The 20,398-nt window shown below is 38.1% G+C and overlaps 3 protein-coding genes across 3 annotated transcripts in view; 2 read left to right on the forward strand and 1 right to left on the reverse strand.

The window, feature by feature from the left end:
* LOC133533084 (putative fatty acyl-CoA reductase CG8306) overlaps positions 1-20,014 on the reverse strand; it is a 40,610-nt gene extending 20,596 nt beyond the window's left edge. The window contains exon 1 of the mRNA XM_061872027.1: positions 19,914-20,014. The gene's annotated coding sequence lies outside the window, so the exon portion shown is untranslated. The remainder of the gene's footprint in view (positions 1-19,913) is intronic.
* LOC133532890 (mucin-2-like) lies at positions 2,796-4,145 on the forward strand. The gene has a single exon (XM_061871750.1). It carries the CDS (start codon positions 2,796-2,798, stop codon positions 4,143-4,145), a length of 1,350 nt encoding a protein of 449 aa, XP_061727734.1.
* LOC133532891 (mucin-2-like) lies at positions 4,186-15,289 on the forward strand. The gene is made up of 3 exons (XM_061871751.1): positions 4,186-8,537; positions 13,992-14,139; positions 15,125-15,289. Exons 1-3 carry the CDS (start codon positions 4,186-4,188, stop codon positions 15,287-15,289), a joined length of 4,665 nt encoding a protein of 1,554 aa, XP_061727735.1.
* Positions 20,015-20,398: the final 384 nt, after the last annotated feature.

The following is a 20,398-nucleotide window of genomic DNA, read 5'->3' on the forward strand; positions in this document are numbered from 1 at the left end:
TACGGAACCCTAAAAATGGATGACTTTTATTTCTCCATATAAAATAATTCAGCAAGCAATGTATCATATACCTAGATATTTTTCTAGCAGGAACAGAATTTGCTTAGTGCTTACCACAATAAAAATATCGACAATTTTGTTATCGATAAGTACATACTTACTACTTCAACGAAGTATACATATTTAAGTAAAAGAGAAAGAGGGTCATTAATACATCAGTGCGATACTGTTAATAATAAAAAACTAAGATACACCTACACTGTAGCCATATACAGAGACACAGACACAGATTTGCTATGGGATCAAAAATGGGTTTAATATAAGTAGTACATGTATCATTCTGCGTCAATTTGAAAGACAATTTGGGTGTGTGTTTATCATGGAGTGACTTATGGGAGAATTAATTCAGTGACACGAAGAAAGAAAGTTACAAAAGGGTTTCAATTTGTTTTCTAAAGTATGTAAAATATAAATAAATTTATAGTTTTGTTACTATTATCTATTTTTAACGCACCCTATTACCCTATATTTTTCTTTGTATTACCTTTATCACGTTGAAGTGGCACTTATCGATAACAGGACTGTCGATGTTTTTACTTTGTCAAACACTTAGACATCAACGTTCGTGCTACAAAAATATCTAGGTATAATTCACTACTTAGTTTTAACTCAAAACATAGCATTTGATAACGCGACGTCACAACTGTCACAACTGACCATGATGTACGAAATACATTGCCGCTCGACCAATTTTGAAGAATTAATTATAATCTGGTTGTTAATAAATAAAAAAATGATTCAAAATCGTTTAATTTGATGATTTGATTTGACGACCGGTCTGGCCTAGTGGGTAGTGACCCTGACTATGAAGCTGATGGTCCCGGGTTCAAATCCTGGTAAGGGCATTTATTCGTGTGATGAGCATGGATATTTGTTCCTGAGTCATGGGTGTTTTCTATGTATTTAAGTATTTATAAATATTTATATATTATATATATCGTTGCCTAAGTACCCGCAACACAAGCCTTATTGAGCTTACTGTGGAACTTAGTCAATTTGTCCTATAATATTTATTTATATTTATTATTATTATTTATTTAATAGCATTAAAACATACATATAGTTTAAGTTTGCGGTTATATCAAATAGATTAGATTAGATTAATTTATTTTTTATTGGGAATGTAAATTATATTTTACATGTCAAAATAACTGCATTCACAAAAAGATCGTCACAGCACAATAACAAAAATAATAATAACTAAAAATCAGAATGAATAAATAATAATAATCTTAAAATAAAAATAATGAGACCACTTAATTAATAGTAAAAAAAATACAGTAAAAAATATAAATGTATAAAAATACTTTCTATAAGTAGAAAAATAAGTCAATATAATTATAATTTATTTTAGTAAGTATATGGAAAACCAACAGCGCTATATATATCTAGAACTTCCAATAGAATTACAGAGCAAATTACAGGTTCTCACTTATAGAAATTTAATTATAATAATAATTCAGCTTATATACTCGTACGTCCCACTGCTGGGCATAGGCCTCCTCTTATGTGCGAGGGGGCTCGGGCTATAGTCCCCACGCTAGCCCAATGCGGATTGGGGACTTCACATACATCTGAATTTATTCGCAGTAGTATGCAGGTTTCCTCACGATTTTTTCCTTCAATGATATTTCGTACATTAGTTCCGAAAAACTCATTGGTAGCCAGGATATGAACCCGCGACCTCCGGATTGAAAGTCGGACGTCATAATATCCACTCGGCCACCACCGCTAATATAATTAAGAATGTAAAAATAATAAATACAGCTAGGACAACCTAGGTAATGTCAGAAAGTGATTTTTTTTAAATAATACAATAATAGAGGAAAAAAAGGACGTAACAGTGTCAACATTTACTTATTAATAAAGTAAAATATAAATAGTATTAAATATTTAATAATTGAGATTTTATTCTTTATATTCTTGGACAGAATACAGCGTTATACACACACTTAGCAGATATGCCAAGGCCCATTTTTGGTATTTTCGATTCTAATTTCAGCGAATGAACTATTCGAGCCAGCTTAATTTAAGTTGTAACGATTAGGTACGTAGCTAAATAAGTGTTAAATACTTATGTAGAATTTTTCCTTTTACGATAACAAACCTAACTTAGATAAAGATTTCATTAATTTAGCGGAATGAACCCAAAATCTTTCCTCATTTATTAGTTAAATAGTTTTATAAAAAACATGCCACTTTTATTTTTCCATTTAAAATAATTCGGCAAGCAATGTATAACTATATAATATAATATATAATCAAGCCTATGTGGGACGTATCCACTGCTGGGCACAGGCCTCCTCTCATGTGCGAGAGGGTTCGGGCTATAGTCCCCACGCTAGCCCAATGCGGATTGGGGACTTGTGGAATGTATAACTACTTTGTTTTAACTCACAACATCGCATTTTATGATGCGACGTCACAACTGTCACAAGTGACTATAATGTACGAAATACATTGCCGCTCGAAAAAAAATAATTATGCATTGGTAGGTAGTTAAAACTTAAATTGAAAAATCTTTCAGAATCGTTTTATAGCACTAAAACGTGCGTACGTCTAGTTTAAGTTTTCGGTTATATCAAAAATACACACTGTATATGTGTAATATTATTCATAGATTAAAAGCAGAAAACAATTTTTTTTTCAGGTATAAATTACCTACAGGAAACTCAACCAATAAAAACTCCGCTCCCATTAATCTATTACCTAAGGAAGACTCTACTGTTGCTCCAATGAGAGGAGACCCGACTGCTGCTACTGCTCCTACTAGAAGAGACCCGACTGCTGCTACTGCTCCTACTAGAGGAGACCCAACTGCTGCTAATGTTCTTACAAAAGGAGACCCGACTGCTGCGACTGCTACTATAAGTAGGAACCCGACAGCTGCTACTGCTCCTACTAGAGGACACCCTATTGCTGCTAATGCTCTGACAAAAGTAGACCCGACTGCTGAAATTCCTCCTCGTGGAAGAGACCCGACTGCTGCTACTGCTCCTCCTAGAGGAGACTCGACTGCTGCTACTGCTCCTACTAGAGAAGACCCGACTGTTGATACTGTTCCTACTAGGACAGACCCAATTACTGCAACTGATCCTACTAGAGAAGACCCGACTACTGCTAATGCTCTGACAAAAGGAGGTCCGATTGTTGCAACTCCTCCTTATAGAAGAAAACCGATTGCTGCTACTGCTCCTACTAGTGAAGACCCAACTAGTACTGTATCACCTACGAAGCGAGCGACTATCACTAGCGAAGACCCGACTACTACTCATCCACCTACTATTACTACTAGCACTGTTCCTCCTACTAGCGAATACTCAACTACTAGCACACTTCCAGATACTAGTGAAGACCCGATTATGAGCACTAATCCAGCTACTAGCAGAGACTCAAGTGCCACTGTTTCATCTATTAGCAAAGACCCGACTAGCACTGTCCCTCTTATTATAGAAGACCCGACTATGAGCGCTAATCCATCTACTAGCGGAGACTCGACTGCCACTGTTTCATGTATTAGCGAAGACCCGACTAGCATTGTTCCACATATTAGTGAAAACCCGTCTATGAGCGCTAATCCATCTACTAGTGGAGACTCAACTGCCACTGTTTCATCTATTAGCGCAGACCCGACTAGCACTGTTCCACATATTAGAGTAGACCCAATTAAGAGCACTAATCCATCTACTAGCGGAGACTCACCTGCCACTGTTTCATCTATTGGCGAAAACCCGACTAGCACTGTTCCACATATTAGTGAAGACCCGACTATGAGCACTAATCCGTCTACAAGTGGAGACTCAACTGCCACTGTTTCATCTCTTAGCGAAGACTCGACTAGCACTGTTCCACGTATTAGTGTAGACGCAACTATGAGCAATAATCCATCTACTAGCGGAGACTCAACTACCACTGTTTCATCTATTAGCAAAGACCCGACTAGCACTGTTCCACTTATTAGTGAAGATCCGACTATGAGCACTAATCAATCTACTACCGGAGACTCGACTGCCACTGTTTCATCTATTAGCGAAGACCTGACTAGCACTGTTTCACATGTTAGTGAAGACCCGACTATGAGCTAATCCATCTACTAGCGGAGACTCAACTACCACTGTTTCATCTATGAGCGAAGACCCGACTAGCTCTGTTCCACATATTAGAGTAGACCCAATTAAGAGCACTAATCCATCTACTAGCGGAGACTCACCTGCCACTGTTTCATCTATTGGCGAAAATCCGACTAGCACTGTTCCACCTATTAGTGAAGACCCGACTATGAGCACTAATCCGTCTACAAGTGGAGACTCAACTGCCACTGTTTCATCTCTTAGCGAAGACTCGACTAGCACTGTTCCACGTATTAGTGTAGACGCAACTATGAGCACTAATCCATCTACTAGCGGAGACTCACCTGCCACTGTTTCATCTATTGGCGAAAACCCGACTAGCACTGTTCCACCTATTAGTGAAGACCCGACTATGAGCACTAATCCGTCTACAAGTGGAGACTCAACTGCCACTGTTTCATCTCTTAGCGAAGACTCGACTAGCACTGTTCCACGTATTAGTGTAGACGCAACTATGAGCACTAATCCATCTACTAGCGGAAACTCACCTGCCACTGTTTCATCTATTAGCAAAGACCCGACTAGCACTGTTCCACATATTAGAGTAGACCCAATTAAGAGCACTAATCCATCTACTAGCGGAGACTCACCTGCCACTGTTTCATCTATTGGCGAAAACCCGACTAGCACTGTTCCACATATTAGTGAAGACCCGACTACGAGCACTAATCCGTCTACAAATGGAGACTCAACTGCCACTGTTTCATCTCTTAGCGAAGACTCGACTAGCACTGTTCCACGTATTAGTGTAGACGCAACTATGAGCAATAATCCATCTACTAGCGGAGACTCAACTACCACTGTTTCATCTATTAGCAAAGACCCGACTAGCACTGTTCCACTTATCAGTGAAGATCCGACTATGAGCACTAATCAATCTACTACCGGAGACTCGACTGCCACTGTTTCATCTATTAGCGAAGACCTGACTAGCACTGTTCCACTTATTAGTGAAGATCCGACTATGAGCACTAATCAATCTACTAGCGGAGACTCAACTACCACTGTTTCATCTATGAGCGAAGACCCGACTAGCACTGTTCCACATATTAGAGTAGACCCAATTAAGAGCACTAATCCATCTACTAGCGGAGACTCACCTGCCACTGTTTCATCTATTGGCGAAAACCCGACTAGCACTGTTCCACCTATTAGTGAAGACCCGACTATGAGCACTAATCCGTCTACAAGTGGAGACCCAACTGCCACTGTTTCATCTCTTAGCGAAGACTCGACTAGCACTGTTCCACGTATTAGTGTAGACGCAACTATGAGCACTAATCCATCTACTAGCGGAAACTCACCTGCCACTGTTTCATCTATTAGCAAAGACCCGACTAGCACTGTTCCACATATTAGAGTAGACCCAATTAAGAGCACTAATCCATCTACTAGCGGAGACTCACCTGCCACTGTTTCATCTATTGGCGACAACCCGACTAGCACTGTTTCACATATTAGTGAAGACCCGACTATGAGCACTAATCCGTCTACAAGTGGAGACTCAACTGCCACTGTTTCATCTCTTAGCGAAGACTCGACTAGCACTGTTCCACGTATTAGTGTAGACGCAACTATGAGCACTAATCCATCTACTAGCGGGGACTCACCTGCCACTGTTTCATCTATTAGCAAAGACCCGACTAGCACTGTTCCACTTATTATTGAAGATCCGACTATGAGCACTAATCAATATACTACCGGAGACTCGACTGCCACTGTTTCATCTATTAGCAAAGACCCGACTAGCACTGTTCTACTTATTAGTGAAGATCCGACTATGAGCACTAATCAATCTACTACCGGAGACTCGACTGCCACTGTTTCATCTAGTAGCGAAGACCTGACTAGCACTGTTCCACTTATTAGTGAAGATCCGACTATGAGCACTAATCAATCTACTACCGGAGACTCGACTGCCACTGTTTCATCTATTAGCGAAGACCTGACTAGCACTGTTCCACTTATTGGTGAAGATCCGACTATGAGCACTAATCAATCTACTAGCGGAGACTCAACTACCACTGTTTCATCTATGAGCGAAGACCCGACTAGCACTGTTCCACATATTAGAGTAGACCCAATTAAGAGCACTAATCCATCTACTAGCGGAGACTCACCTGCCACTGTTTCATCTATTGGCGAAAACCCGACTAGCACTGTTCCACCTATTAGTGAAGACCCGACTATGAGCACTAATCCGTCTACAAGTGGAGACTCAACTGCCACTGTTTCATCTCTTAGCGAAGACTCGACTAGCACTGTTCCACGTATTAGTGTAGACGCAACTATGAGCACTAATCCATCTACTAGCGGAAACTCACCTGCCACTGTTTCATCTATTAGCAAAGACCCGACTAGCACTGTTCCACATATTAGAGTAGACCCAATTAAGAGCACTAATCCATCTACTAGCGGAGACTCACCTGCCACTGTTTCATCTATTGGCGAAAACCCGACTAGCACTGTTTCACATATTAGTGAAGACCCGACTATGAGCACTAATCCGTCTACAAGTGGAGACTCAACTGCCACTGTTTCATCTCTTAGCGAAGACTCGACTAGCACTGTTCCACGTATTAGTGTAGACGCAACTATGAGCACTAATCCATCTACTAGCGGGGACTCACCTGCCACTGTTTCATCTATTAGCAAAGACCCGACTAGCACTGTTCCACTTATTATTGAAGATCCGACTATGAGCACTAATCAATATACTACCGGAGACTCGACTGCCACTGTTTCATCTATTAGCAAAGACCCGACTAGCACTGTTCCACTTATTAGTGAAGATCCGACTATGAGCACTAATCAATCTACTACCGGAGACTCGACTGCCACTGTTTCATCTAGTAGCGAAGACCTGACTAGCACTGTTCCACTTATTAGTGAAGATCCGACTATGAGCACTAATCAATCTACTACCGGAGACTCGACTGCCACTGTTTCATCTATTGGCGAACACCCGACTAGCACTGGTCCACGTATTAGTGTAGACGCAACTATGAGCACTAATCCGTCTACAAGTGGAGACTCAACTGCCACTGTTTCATCTATTAGCGAAGACCCAACTAGCACTGTTTCACATGTTAGTGAAGACCCGACTATGAGCACTAATCCATCTACTAGCGGAGACTCAACTACCACTGTTTCATCTCTTAGCGAAGACTCGACTAGCACTGTTCCACGTATTAGTGTAGACGCAACTATGAGCACTAATCCATCTACTAGCGGGTACTCACCTGCCACTGTTTCATCTATTAGCAAAGACCCGACTAGCACTGTTCCACTTATTAGTGAAGATCCGACTATGAACACTAATCCATCTACTACCGGAGACTCGACTGCCACTGTTTCATCTATTAGCGAAGACCTGACTAGCACTGTTCCACATATTAGTGAAGACCCCACTATGAGCACTAATCCGACTACAAGTGGAGACTCAACTGCCACTGTTTCATCTATTAGCGAAGACCCAACTAGCACTGTTTCACATGTTAGTGAAGACCCGACTATGAGCACTAATCCGTCTACAAGTGGAGACTCAACTGCCACTGTTTCATCTATTAGCGAAGACCCAACTAGCACTGTTTCACATGTTAGTGAAGACCCGACTTTGAGCACTAATCCATCTACTAGCGGAGACTCGATTGCCACTGTTTCATCTCTTAGCGAAAACCCGAGTAGAACTGTTCCACATATTAGTGTAGACGCAACTATGAGCACTAATCCGTCTACAAGTGGAGACTCAACTGCCACTGTTTCATCTATTAGCGAAGACCCAACTAGCACTGTTTCACATGTTAGTGAAGACCCGACTATGAGCACTAATCCATCTACTAGCGGAGACTCAACTACCACTGTTTCATCTATGAGCGAAGACCCGACTAGCACTGTTCCACATATTAGAGTAGACCCAATTAAGAGCACTAATCCATCTACTAGCGGAGACTCACCTGCCACTGTTTCATCTATTGGCGAAAACCCGACTAGCACTGTTCCACATGTTAGTGAAGACCCGACTTTGAGCACTAATCCATCTACTAGCGGAGACTCGATTGCCACTGTTTCATCTCTTAGCGAAGACCAGACTAGCATTGTTCCACATATTAGTGTAGACGCAACTATGAGCTCTAATCCATCTACTAGCGGAGACTCACCTGCCACTGTTTCATCTATTAGCAAAGACCCGACTAGCACTGTTCCACATATAAGTGAAGACCCAACTATGGGCGCTAATCCATCTACTAGTGTAGATTCAACTGCCACTGTTTCACATCCTAGCCAAAATCCGACTTCGAGCACTATTCCACCTACCAGAGAAGACTGCATTGTCTCATCCGTTACGCAAGGATGGTTATCATCGCTTCTAAACTACCCTTTTATCAACACTTGGAACAGTAGTCCGTCGGCTCCCGACCGATTATGTCATTAAAATTTCAAATTTGATGAATTGAAATAAATGAAAATTCCAACAACTCAAAATTGACATATGCCACTTGGAGAGTTAATAGTTTCAGGCCAATGTATCCAGCATCGACTTGACAAACGACGTTGTGGAACGCTAAAAATATGACCTTTAATATGACTTTTAAAAAAATTATTTATAAGACATTGATTTACCAAATTACATTTTTACCTACTTATCATAATACAAGCCAGCTTCATGTAGCCAAACCGTTACCAGCGTTTGAACCGGGTATGTCCTTAAATTACGTCCAAAAGAGAGGTATGGGCACTGTGAATGTCATCTCGCTTTGTGTGGTAGGGCACAGCACAGCGGATGTCATTCCAGATTTAGAGCAGAGCCCAACTGGGGAAGTACCTCCACCTTACAGAAAACCGCAGCCAAATAACACTAGACCCTACTCATAGTGTTGTGTTGCTGCCGGTGAGTAAGGTTGCCAGAGCTCAATGTGGGTGAGGAGTGTTGGGGTCGGCAACGCGCATGTAACACCTCTGGAGTTGCAGGCGTCCATAGGCTACGGAGACTGCTTGCTATCGGGCGGGCCGTATGCTTGTTGCTGACGTAGTATAAAAAAGTCTGTATATCACTGCTTATTAAATCATATTTGAAATAAATGGCCCAGCGCTGGACCAGCTAGATGGCCATGCGATAGTTGAGTGCACGCTCTATGGAATGGGCCACGTGTAGATGTATACGCACCATCGCCACACCCACTCTACCTTCGATGTGCGGACGTAAAACCGACATCCTGCCGCGTTATAAGCCACTCTACACGCTAGCGCTGGCCTATCTAAGTGGGCCAGTATGATGGCCCATCGTGTAGAGGAGCCATCAGATTTGATGACTTGATGGACTTTTCGTCAGACAAATCTCTGTTTTGACATTCCGCTGAGACATCAATTATCCGCTACCGCGACCAATGAAATATGTAATTACTCCTTACCTCAGTTAAACAGTAGATCTTTAACTGTCTAGGTTCCTTGCTCCCTTAATTGTAAACTATTAACCAGGATTAGCTATCAGTTTATGAGTATAAGGGCCTGTTTCACAATGGACAAGAAAAGTATTGGATTGGAACAAATAAATTAACTGCCAAATAAAACTTCTTGCAAAACTTAGCACTATATCTACTAGTTAAGCTTTTTGAAGATTGTGAAACGCCAACGATGACTATTCGTCAGATAAGTGGTAAACTTACGACTTTTCATGGACATTGTGAAACAGCGCCCTAAGCTACCTAAGGCTCTTAAGCTTATATACCAGCTGAGCTCCTCCTCAGATTAGAGGATTTTAGGTAAATATATCCGTCGCGCTGACGGGGGCGACCTCTAAAATTTGTGGGATAAGGACAGCTGCAGCTTAGGCGAAAAATCCTGCGTAATAATCTCAGAGGTTTCGTTCTCGACGTTTTCCTTCTCCAAAATTTAACCTTTTTTAACGAAATTTTGGAAACGGAATGAGAATTTGTATGTGTCTGACCGTTTTAATTTTTGCGTTTATTGTTGCCGATTTTGTATGCTAGGCGTCTGTTTATGCGCATTTTTTTGGCCCTTTTTAGCGCCTTTTAAGTAACCTAGTTCTTATAAAAACAAGAATATCAATAAAAGCAAAACGTACAGACATAGGTAATATTGAAATCATAAAAAAAACTTCTTGGGCCAAAATCCAGAGAACAAAATATGGAGAACGTTTTTAGGCGTACGCGGGTGTACGTGGGCGTGAGCGGGCGTGAGAGTGACCAAGCGGGCCCGCGGCGCAGTATGAATACTCGGTGGCTGGTCCAACGTAGTATTAAGGTCCATTTTACTTGTAATAAAATACAACGTAAATGTAATCTCTTGTTTCCACTTAGTTATTGCATGTTAGTTGCACTTTTGTGAATATCTGTTTTTGGCTATGTTTTCTGTTTACTATGCTATGTATTATAATTTTTGTATCTCTTTTGAAGCCCCAAATAAATAAAATATATAAATAAATGAAATGCTTGGTCTCGTGGCTCTCGCCCGCTCAAGAACGAATCAACTTTTAGACCAACTCTTCTCTGTTAATTCAAAATCGAAAATTTGGCTTATAAATAAAATATTACCTTTAATCATTTTATGTTACTCGTATACCTACATTAAACAAGCGATTTGCTTCCTGATAGACTAAAATTAAGACAAAAATTCAAACGTGATTTCTTGGTAACCGCAGAGACTTTTTTGATAACGCCTGAAGCGTGAAAAGTGTCGGTCTAAAGTTGATTCATCGATAGAACAATTGTACTTGTGTTGTTTTAATTGTATTTTTACTCTGGCAAGCCAAATTTGTCAGTAAAAAAATGCGCAAATTTCAAATTTTTTATGAGAGATTGATTTTTCGCGACAAAATTTTTCAAATTTGTCACTTTCTAATAGATAACAAAGCTGGCTGCCAGACTTTATTTAAGTAGGTGTGAATTCAAAGTTTTTATATAATATTCAATAAAGATTTGTATGTTTCATTAAGGATAAGTTGAGGATAGTTTTATTTTTTTTTAGTCACCCAGACAATGTACAAAACATTAGTAGTCCTAAAAAATTTTTTTCCCGCAAAGGTAAGGCCCTCTTGATTATTCTAAAACTAATGAGAAAATTGCATTTTATCCACATGTGGGGCAAAGTAATCAGATGCAAATTTTGAGTTGTTTCCTTATGTTAGCATGTAGAATTGACTTTTAAATGATGATTTGAGAATGATAAATATTTAAAAACATTCATTATGAATATATTTGCTTTGATTTCGTTTGATATTTTACAGTTAGACTTTTCCTAGAGTTGGTGTGGGGATTTATTTTTCTTTTTTTGTCCTAACCATAACACGATACCGAATATGCCCGTAAACGGATCCCCCTTATTTTTCTTACACCTTGTAATTGGACAACCTATTAAATGGTAGAACTACTTTTAATACCTTAAAGTTGCAAAAATAAACATATTCAAGATTACGGAACTCTTGAACGTAAAAGTAACGTGTTTGCTAACACTATATATTTGAACTTTGGACGTAAATTCTATATTAGTTATGTAAACAACTACGCACAAGTCATGGCCGGTCTTGGTGTATATAGGTGGCAGAGTTGAGACGAATGATTACACAAAAGTGACACAAAAGTGTAAAAAATATAAAATAACTGCTAAACAATAATATATTTTTAAATTATAATTTAAAATAAAATAACTACTTTCGGTTCGCATCTTGATGCAGAGACAGCCAAAACCTACAGATTGGACTGTGCAAATCCTCACTAATCGTGGCTAGGATACAGTTCTCAGAGCTGCGCAGCCTACTCCAAAAGAGAGTCCCTAAATCTTCACTCACCTAATGCAAACGCTACCTAATGGGTGAAGAACTTAGATATTGTATTATAATTTATAATTAAGCCACTCTGTAAATGCCATACGAATAAATAAAACTAATAAAAGCTAGGAATATACATAGGTACCAAACGTACAGTGATCCAATAAGATGCTTAAAATCTAAGACCAGATAAACGAGATGGCGCTGTACAACTCCATACATTATGCGGTGACTCTAATTCTCAAAAGTTGACGTTTGACAATTTAGTGACCGCAAAACATATGGCGCAGTACAGCGTCATCTGTTTTGGATGTCAAACTTGGAACCAATCATTCATTCTTTTATAATTATGGCTTCAGTCCAGGCTTTGGTCTCGGACCATCTAGAACGCAAAATTACTAGTTAAGTGTAATATTTTGCCTATATCCCTTTTAGTCTACATCGCAAACGGTCTAGAACACAAAATGACCACTTATTGGTAGGTTAGGTTAGTTAGTTATCTTTTAATGGCCGAAGCTCGAAGGCCAAACCGCACAGAAATAGGAGCCCCGCGGCAGCGCGGCTCCGTCGACATCGCTAACGTAAAGGTAAATCGACGATACGTAGATAAATAAAGGTCTAAATAATTGTAGTAATTTTGTGTTCTAGACCGTTTGCGATGTAGACTAAAAGGGATATAGGCAAAATATTACACTAGTAATTTTGTGTTCTAGACAGTCCGAGACCAACCCCAGTCCAGTGGGACTATTTCGCCATGATACTGGCGATTAGGAGCTTTAAATACGATTAAAATTGTACGGTTAGTACAAGATATGTACGGTGATTTTATCAGCTCTTGTAAAGCGATAGCTGGACTTTACAAGTAGCACGTCGACTACCGGCCGTTGACTCCAAAATGGTGGTTAAACGCGTTTCAAGATTAATTCTCCATTCACCGCACATTACCACATTAGTTTACTGTATAATCAGCTATCGATATTACACTTAAAACAATATTAATAAGCAAAAAACAAAGGAATTAATCAAGAGGCGTGACTATCAAGATGACGCTCGAATCGCGAGACTGAATTTTCTCTATTAGAATCAATTCTCTTTGATCCATACGTACACGAGTGTCAGATCGAGATCTAGAATCACGCGTTAGAGCATTTTCAAAATTATCCGATCCGATATCGGATGTGGGACCCTAAATCCTACTAGACAGTTAGACCATAGGCTACGGTGACCATCAGGCGGGCCGTATGCTTGTTTGCCGCCGTCGTGGTATAAAAAAAGACTAAAGATTTTGAAACCCAGACTGTGCAAGTGTTATTTACACGTCATAATTTTATAGAAGTTTGAGGCGAACTACAAATGGAAAAACGTGGTGAGTGCTCACAACACGCAGCGCGCTATGCCCAGTTGGGCATGTGCTTCGGCAGAGGGGAAATAGTACAAATGCTGACTTCCTTCCCGGTGCTGCTCGAAGAATTCTATAATAATGTCTTCTATTCCGCTAACCTTACGTTTTAGCAAGCCAGCCGCTATGAAACTTTAGTCATCATATGCCTCTTTTGGATGTAGTTTAAGCCACCCGCCGCCCGCGTGGCTGATTGGGTTTCGAATAAACTGTTACATAAATTTGAATCTTAATACTATCAAGATAGATGCTTTTTAAAGAGATTGCTGCTTTAACACGTCCCATTAAGACGGGAGCTGGCCGCTCTGCATAAAATAAACAAAGGCTTTTGTTTAATAGATAAAGGCATTTCAAAAAAAAAACATTTCATAAGATTCATACTATAGTTTTATAACTACGTACTACATCTACAAGAATAACCATGGTGTTTAATTGTTTATAGGTGTCTGCAGAGTCAAGGAACATGTTTAGTTATTTACACACACAGCTACACAGAGTAATTGCAGCAACATAGTGTATGAAATAATTTATGAATGAATAAATGAATGTAATTGGGACCCACATTATTTTTAATTTATATTAACGACTTGATTACCCAAAATATTAACCATGGTAGCATCCAGGCTTATGCTGATGATACAGTCATCGTCTTCGATGGGGACTCTTGGGAGGCGGTGTTCGAGAGTGCTAATGCAGGACTTAGCAAGATATCCTCCTGGTTGAAATCAAACCTTCTAACATTAAATGTCAATAAAACAAACTACGTATGTTTTTCTAGGTACAATAGCACGTGTTAGATTATTATTTATAAATTGTATTATGTATGGAACTGGCCTGTTTCTCTTTGACGTCCAATGTTAATTAATATTCACTTTTTTTAAACACTTACATTTATGTGGGTACGATACCAAACCATGGTTGATTAGAGAAACATGGATAGTGGTAACTTTGAGACAGTAGTTAACCTACTAATAAGATTTGTTAACTATTTTAAAGTGATTATATTATGTATTAATATTACTTATTAGTAATTATGTATAACGGAGTTTATTGAAAAGATGTTGTGATCATTTTATTCTGCATTATTCGATAAATGAGAAGATACGTTTGTGACGTCACTTCTCGTACGACAAATGGCATGATTAACCAGTTGTGACTGGCTGGTTTGCAGTGGATATAAAAGGGGCCCGGCCCGATTCATTTGGATCATTCTCATTGTGATTCTTCGTTGCGCTGCAGCACTGAGTTAATCGTTGCCACAGGAATATTGAAAGTTAAGTAAATACTATGTTGATCATTATGTTAATGTTTTTGTACTTACTTGATTAATTTGATGAATTAATTATTAAATAATATATTGGTGAATTATAAAGTATTAGTGATTGTATTTATTAGTTGTTGATGATAAGGTTAATAAATTGGTTTATTAAGTATAATAAAAAGGTTTTATTTTCAATTATATTTGTTAATTATTCTAGTGATTGATTTAGCAGTTTCAAATCATTCTGAATCAAGGTAAATAAATAACTTGATGCCAAGTTATGCCTAATTTATACAGCTAACTTAGTGTTATCAAGCAGTATTGAGACTTTAATGTAATATTTACTATTAATTCTGTTTCAATTGCTTGTTTACATAACAGCAGGGTTTGCTTTTATTTACTCGGACATCCATTTTAACTTATTATTCTAACATCAGAAGTTGGGATAGTATTCAGCCTTACTTTAAAAAATGCTTATGTGATTTCAGAGAGATTTGGAAGCTGTGCAAGGCCTTCTGAAAGCGATCAAGGATGCTGTCTCCGGTGCTCTCGGAAAAGACGTGGACATTGCTTTGCCTACTTTTGACCCTGCTACAAGCGACAGTGGAGCAGAGTCCTGGTACACCTATAATGATGTAAATGTTAAAATTTAATTTTTTTATAGTAGTGTTACCTCAACATCCGAATCGCCTATATATTAAAAATAGTTTGCTGTACTATAAAACTGCACATAATGCGAAATGAATTGTCAGATTGGCCGAACGGTTTTTAGAGAGTTTAACAAACGGTAAATACCACCGTCCGAAAATCTACAGGATATACACCTTTTCATTATGGATTTTTTTAATTATACAGAATTTTGAAAGATAAATTGATAAACTGTATAATCTTTTAGTTCTGACACTTGGAGACTTTTACACCTCTAAATAATTTGAGTTTTTTTTTTTGTAATTTTTTAAATATTATTATTATACTTTTTTTTGTAATTCGACGTTTTCATTTTGACGTGTAAAAGTGCCCTGGTGGCCTATTTACTGAATAAATGTTGAAGGTGCCATTGCCTAATAATGTTATGTCGGTAAATATACCTTTTATGATAGATTGGATATAATATAATTAAAAAGAAAACGCTGGTACGCCACATACTTGATACCGATTGGTCTCACTGGCAGCGTGTGAATGTGATCGGTATGTCTAGGTATGGTTTGGCATTTTTGATGCACTATTTCGGTATCCGCTGGTCGGTCATTTACTTGGTGTCAATTGTCTCACTAGCAGCGGGTGAATGTAATTGGCATGCCGAGGTATTTGGCAATACCCACGTTTTTGATACACTTAATTGGGTATCCGCTGGTCGGTCATATACTTGGTGTCAATTGTTCTCACTAGCAGCGGGTGAATGTAATTGGCATGTCTAGGTATTTGGCAATACCCACACATATTCGCTGGTCAATTTGAATTGGGCTAACATGTATATTCAAGCAGATCATGATATTGATTATACGAAATGTGTAGAATAGGATTATTAAGTATATAATTGGCTTTAGCTTTATTTAATGAATGAAGTGATTGTCTAATTATGCTTTTGGTACTTCGGGAACGAAGTACACGTCAGTATGGCCGTGTTAGATTATTATTTATAAATTGTATTATGTATGGAACTGGCCTGTTTCTCTTTGACGTCCAATGTTAATTAATATTCACTTTTTTTAAACACTTACATTTATGTGGGTACGATACCAAACCATGGTTGATTAGAGAAACATGGATAGTGGTAACTTTGAGACAGTAGTTAACCTACTAATAAGATTTGTTAACTATTTTAAAGTGATTATATTATGTATTAATATTACTTATTAGTAATTATGTATAACGGAGTTTATTGAAAAGATGTTGTGATCATTTTATTCTGCATTATTCGATAAATGAGAAGATACGTTTGTGACGTCACTTCTCGTACGACAAATGGCATGATTAACCAGTTGTGACTGGCTGGTTTGCAGTGGATATAAAAGGGGCCCGGCCCGATTCATTTGGATCATTCTCATTGTGATTCTTCGTTGCGCTGCAGCACTGAGTTAATCGTTGCCACAGGAATATTGAAAGTTAAGTAAATACTATGTTGATCATTATGTTAATGTTTTTGTACTTACTTGATTAATTTGATGAATTAATTATTAAATAATATATTGGTGAATTATAAAGTATTAGTGATTGTATTTATTAGTTGTTGATGATAAGGTTAATAAATTGGTTTATTAAGTATAATAAAAAGGTTTTATTTTCAATTATATTTGTTAATTATTCTAGTGATTGATTTAGCAGTTTCAAATCATTCTGAATCAAGGTAAATAAATAACTTGATGCCAAGTTATGCCTAATTTATACAGCTAACTTAGTGTTATCAAGCAGTATTGAGACTTTAATGTAATATTTACTATTAATTCTGTTTCAATTGCTTGTTTACATAACAGCAGGGTTTGCTTTTATTTACTCGGACATCCATTTTAACTTATTATTCTAACACACGCAACCACAGATCAACTTAAACCTCAAAATACACACCTGTTCACGTACCAATAGTATATTATGTAACTGTAAGGATATTGAGAGGGTTAGTTCCACAAAATACCTTGGGGTCTTATTAGACCAGCGCCTCTCATGGCATCCACATATTGAGTTTGTGAACTGTAGGATAAGAAAGCTTGTATGGATATTTAAAATGCTAAGACATGTTGCCAACAAGACCCTTCTTGACTAACTTTACACAACACTAGCGGAATCCATCATGTCCTACTGCATTACTGTCTGGGGCGGCGCAACCAAATCCAAATTCTTGGAAGTGGAGAGGGGGCAACGATGTTTATTAAAAGTAATGTACTTCAGGCCATACAGGTTTCCCACAAATGAACTGTATCAGACTAGTGGCCTATTATCTATGCGAAGGCTGTATGTCCTCCGTACAATACTAAAATTACACCAAACGCTAAAATTCACTCCTACGCAGCCTTCAAGAAGAAGAATGAACATTGTTGCCCCACTCACAACATATAAATCCTTGTTTGCTAAAAGGCAGTACAAGACACAATCCGCTTACCTTTACAACAAAATAAATGTAAAAATTAATATATACGAACAAAGAATACATAATTGTAAAAAATCCGTAGTGGAATGGTTGAAAATACTTAGTTATGAAGACACTGAACTTCTACTTAATCTTGCCCTTAACTAATTTATATATTTATAAAACACACACACACACACACACACACACACACACACACACACACAGACGCACCCAACTACAGGTTCCTATTTAGCCGTAAGGCTATTATTATTACTACAACTGCTCTGTCGTCGTAATGAGTACTTCTAGTTTTTAAGTTATAGATTATTAATCAGATAGTTACAATTGTTACAAACAACCATTGTTTATTATGGAGGAGCGGGACTTCCTGACACAGGTATTTCTTACCTACTAGGAAGACCCAACCTTGATGGTCACATGTGTACCCAACAGTTATGAAATAAAATCATTTTCATTTTCATTTCATTTTTTCATTTTTTCATTTTCAATTTCAGTGTACGATATTTATTTAAGCTAAATGGGCGGGACAACTGTTTTGTTTTGTTATTGTGTCCCGTTGTCCAAGGGACAATATAGTATCTAGTTTTACTATTGTTTTTTTTATTTATTTATTTATAAAAGAAAAGTTTCATCGGCTATTGTCACTTATCTGCCAAACTGCATAGCTGTTTGTTGGCAGAAAACTTATTCTAACCTCCAACATTGTTAAGTAAGTTATTGCTTACTTAATTTATAGCTATATTTATAGTGCGAGTGCGATTTCTTACAAACAATTGTAATAGCTTTAGATAGGCAAACTAGATAAACATTAAGGTAACAATAAACATTAGTAGCAATAATAGACTAACTAAGTTTATTTACCTATTTAGTCAGTCTGTTACTGCATTGTCATGTGAACAGTAGGTATAGGTAGATAGGTATAGGTAGGTTAGAAGAAATATTGTTGTTTCACATTATAATTAGGTAGATATATGCTTAGCCTAACCATTCAGCAAAAAATGCTGCCATATCTTCGGTAATGGAAAGCTCACACGGCGCTCCTTCAACCAGGGAAGGTCCGACTGAGTATGGTAACCAGTTTCATAACAGGTCATGGACTATTTAACAAACATCTCTTTATAACAGACAGTCCCCTATGCCGAGGATGCATGGAGACAGAAGAAACAGCCTCTCATGTAGTCAGCTGGAAGAGAAATTGCTCCATTCAGGGCTAAACATCTCGGATCCCTGAGAGACCTTCCCGAGGTCCTAGTCAACATCAAAGGTTTGATAGGATTCTTCGAGGAGCTGGGCTGGCAGGCCTAGCCCACCCAAATGTCACGCAAAATAGGCGCCAGTCGTCGAGTTGCGGAAAATCGCCCGAATACAATGTTCGGTACAGTCACGTCTAAAAATATTGATACGGACAAAGTGCTAAAAATATGTATACACTACCGTAATATATGGGCAATAAGGTTGTGTATACAAATTTTTGGCAATTTATCTGTATCGATATTTATAGACGTGACGTGACTGTACTTCGGCAGGCAGGCAGACAGGGGACATCTTTAGATTTATTTAGTTTTAGTTAAGATTTATTTTTAGATTTAATAACTATGCATTTTTTCTGTTTAAATACTTTTAATGAATAAAAGTCATTGTTCTAAAACACAAATTCTCCCATTTTTGGAAATTGTTTACCACTAGAACGTATGTTTAATAACCAGTGATCGGAACTATGGGAGTAAAACTTTAATAAAACTTATCAAGCGGACGTAAAAAGAGTGCTTATATGTTTAACATATTCGAATATCTATGAATGTAAATATTTTTATGGCTGTAAATACTATACTATTCCTATCCCTATGGACATGAATATTTTTAGGGCTGTATGCACTATTTTATGTCCGCTTAACAAGTTTATTTAAAGTTTTACTCCCATAGTTCCGATCACTGTTAATAACATTCATGTATGCAATAAATACAATAAACAATAAATTCAGAGTTGGGTTGTCCAGGGTAACGTAACCATGGCAACGACTATCACTAAAAAGTTGCCTCACCCAAATACTAGAAGTATTTAGGTCAATCTTGCAGGCTGTTGAATTTGTTAACACTACATTAATTACAAAATCATTTGCATTTATATACATGTTATTTTATAACCTTAACTCTAATGCCAACATATCTGTATATTTAATGTCCCTTACCTTGTGTCTCGTTGACCGGCTGTGACGTCACTAAACAAGATGGCGGCGCGGGCGGTCGCGGCGCGCGTTGCGTGATCACTGCAGCGGGGAGGTATGCTTGATGGTCTGGTGCGTTAGGCTGCGGTGAAAGTGGCGGCGATTTTAGAGGTTTATTTTTGGGTCAATTAGTCTGTAACAGAAACTTTTGAACGCAAACTGTAGCGTCATATCCGTATTTGGAAAAGTATTCTAAAGTGGCAGATACTTTTGATGCGTTGTTTCATTTGCTACTATTGATGCTGATCGCCATATTTGCTATTATAGGTTTGAAATTGTCTTTTTCTGTCATAGTTCAACCGAAAAGTGCACTAGTGTGCGCCTCAACTACTTGACAATTTATTAACTGTGTGTATGTCAAAATAAGCGTAATTGTAATATCCATTCAGATCCCAATGAGTCGTATTTCATGATTTTAGGCACATGGACTGGGCGACGTTCGACATTGG

The sequence above is a fragment of the Cydia pomonella genome, chromosome 28 (assembly GCF_033807575.1).
Source record: "Cydia pomonella isolate Wapato2018A chromosome 28, ilCydPomo1, whole genome shotgun sequence".
Classification (NCBI taxonomy): domain Eukaryota; kingdom Metazoa; phylum Arthropoda; class Insecta; order Lepidoptera; family Tortricidae; genus Cydia; species Cydia pomonella.

Bases quoted from the DNA above. Each gene is read 5' to 3' on its own strand.
- LOC133532890 (XM_061871750.1), top strand. From the start codon at position 2,796: ATGAGAGGAGACCCGACTGCTGCTACTGCTCCTACTAGAAGAGACCCG.
- LOC133532891 (XM_061871751.1), top strand. From the start codon at position 4,186: ATGAGCGAAGACCCGACTAGCTCTGTTCCACATATTAGAGTAGACCCA. The intron at 8,538-13,991 runs GCAAGGATGGTT...TAACCATGGTAG, and splicing joins TGCATTGTCTCATCCGTTAC to CATCCAGGCTTATGCTGATG. The intron at 14,140-15,124 runs GTATGTTTTTCT...ATGTGATTTCAG, and splicing joins ATGTCAATAAAACAAACTAC to AGAGATTTGGAAGCTGTGCA.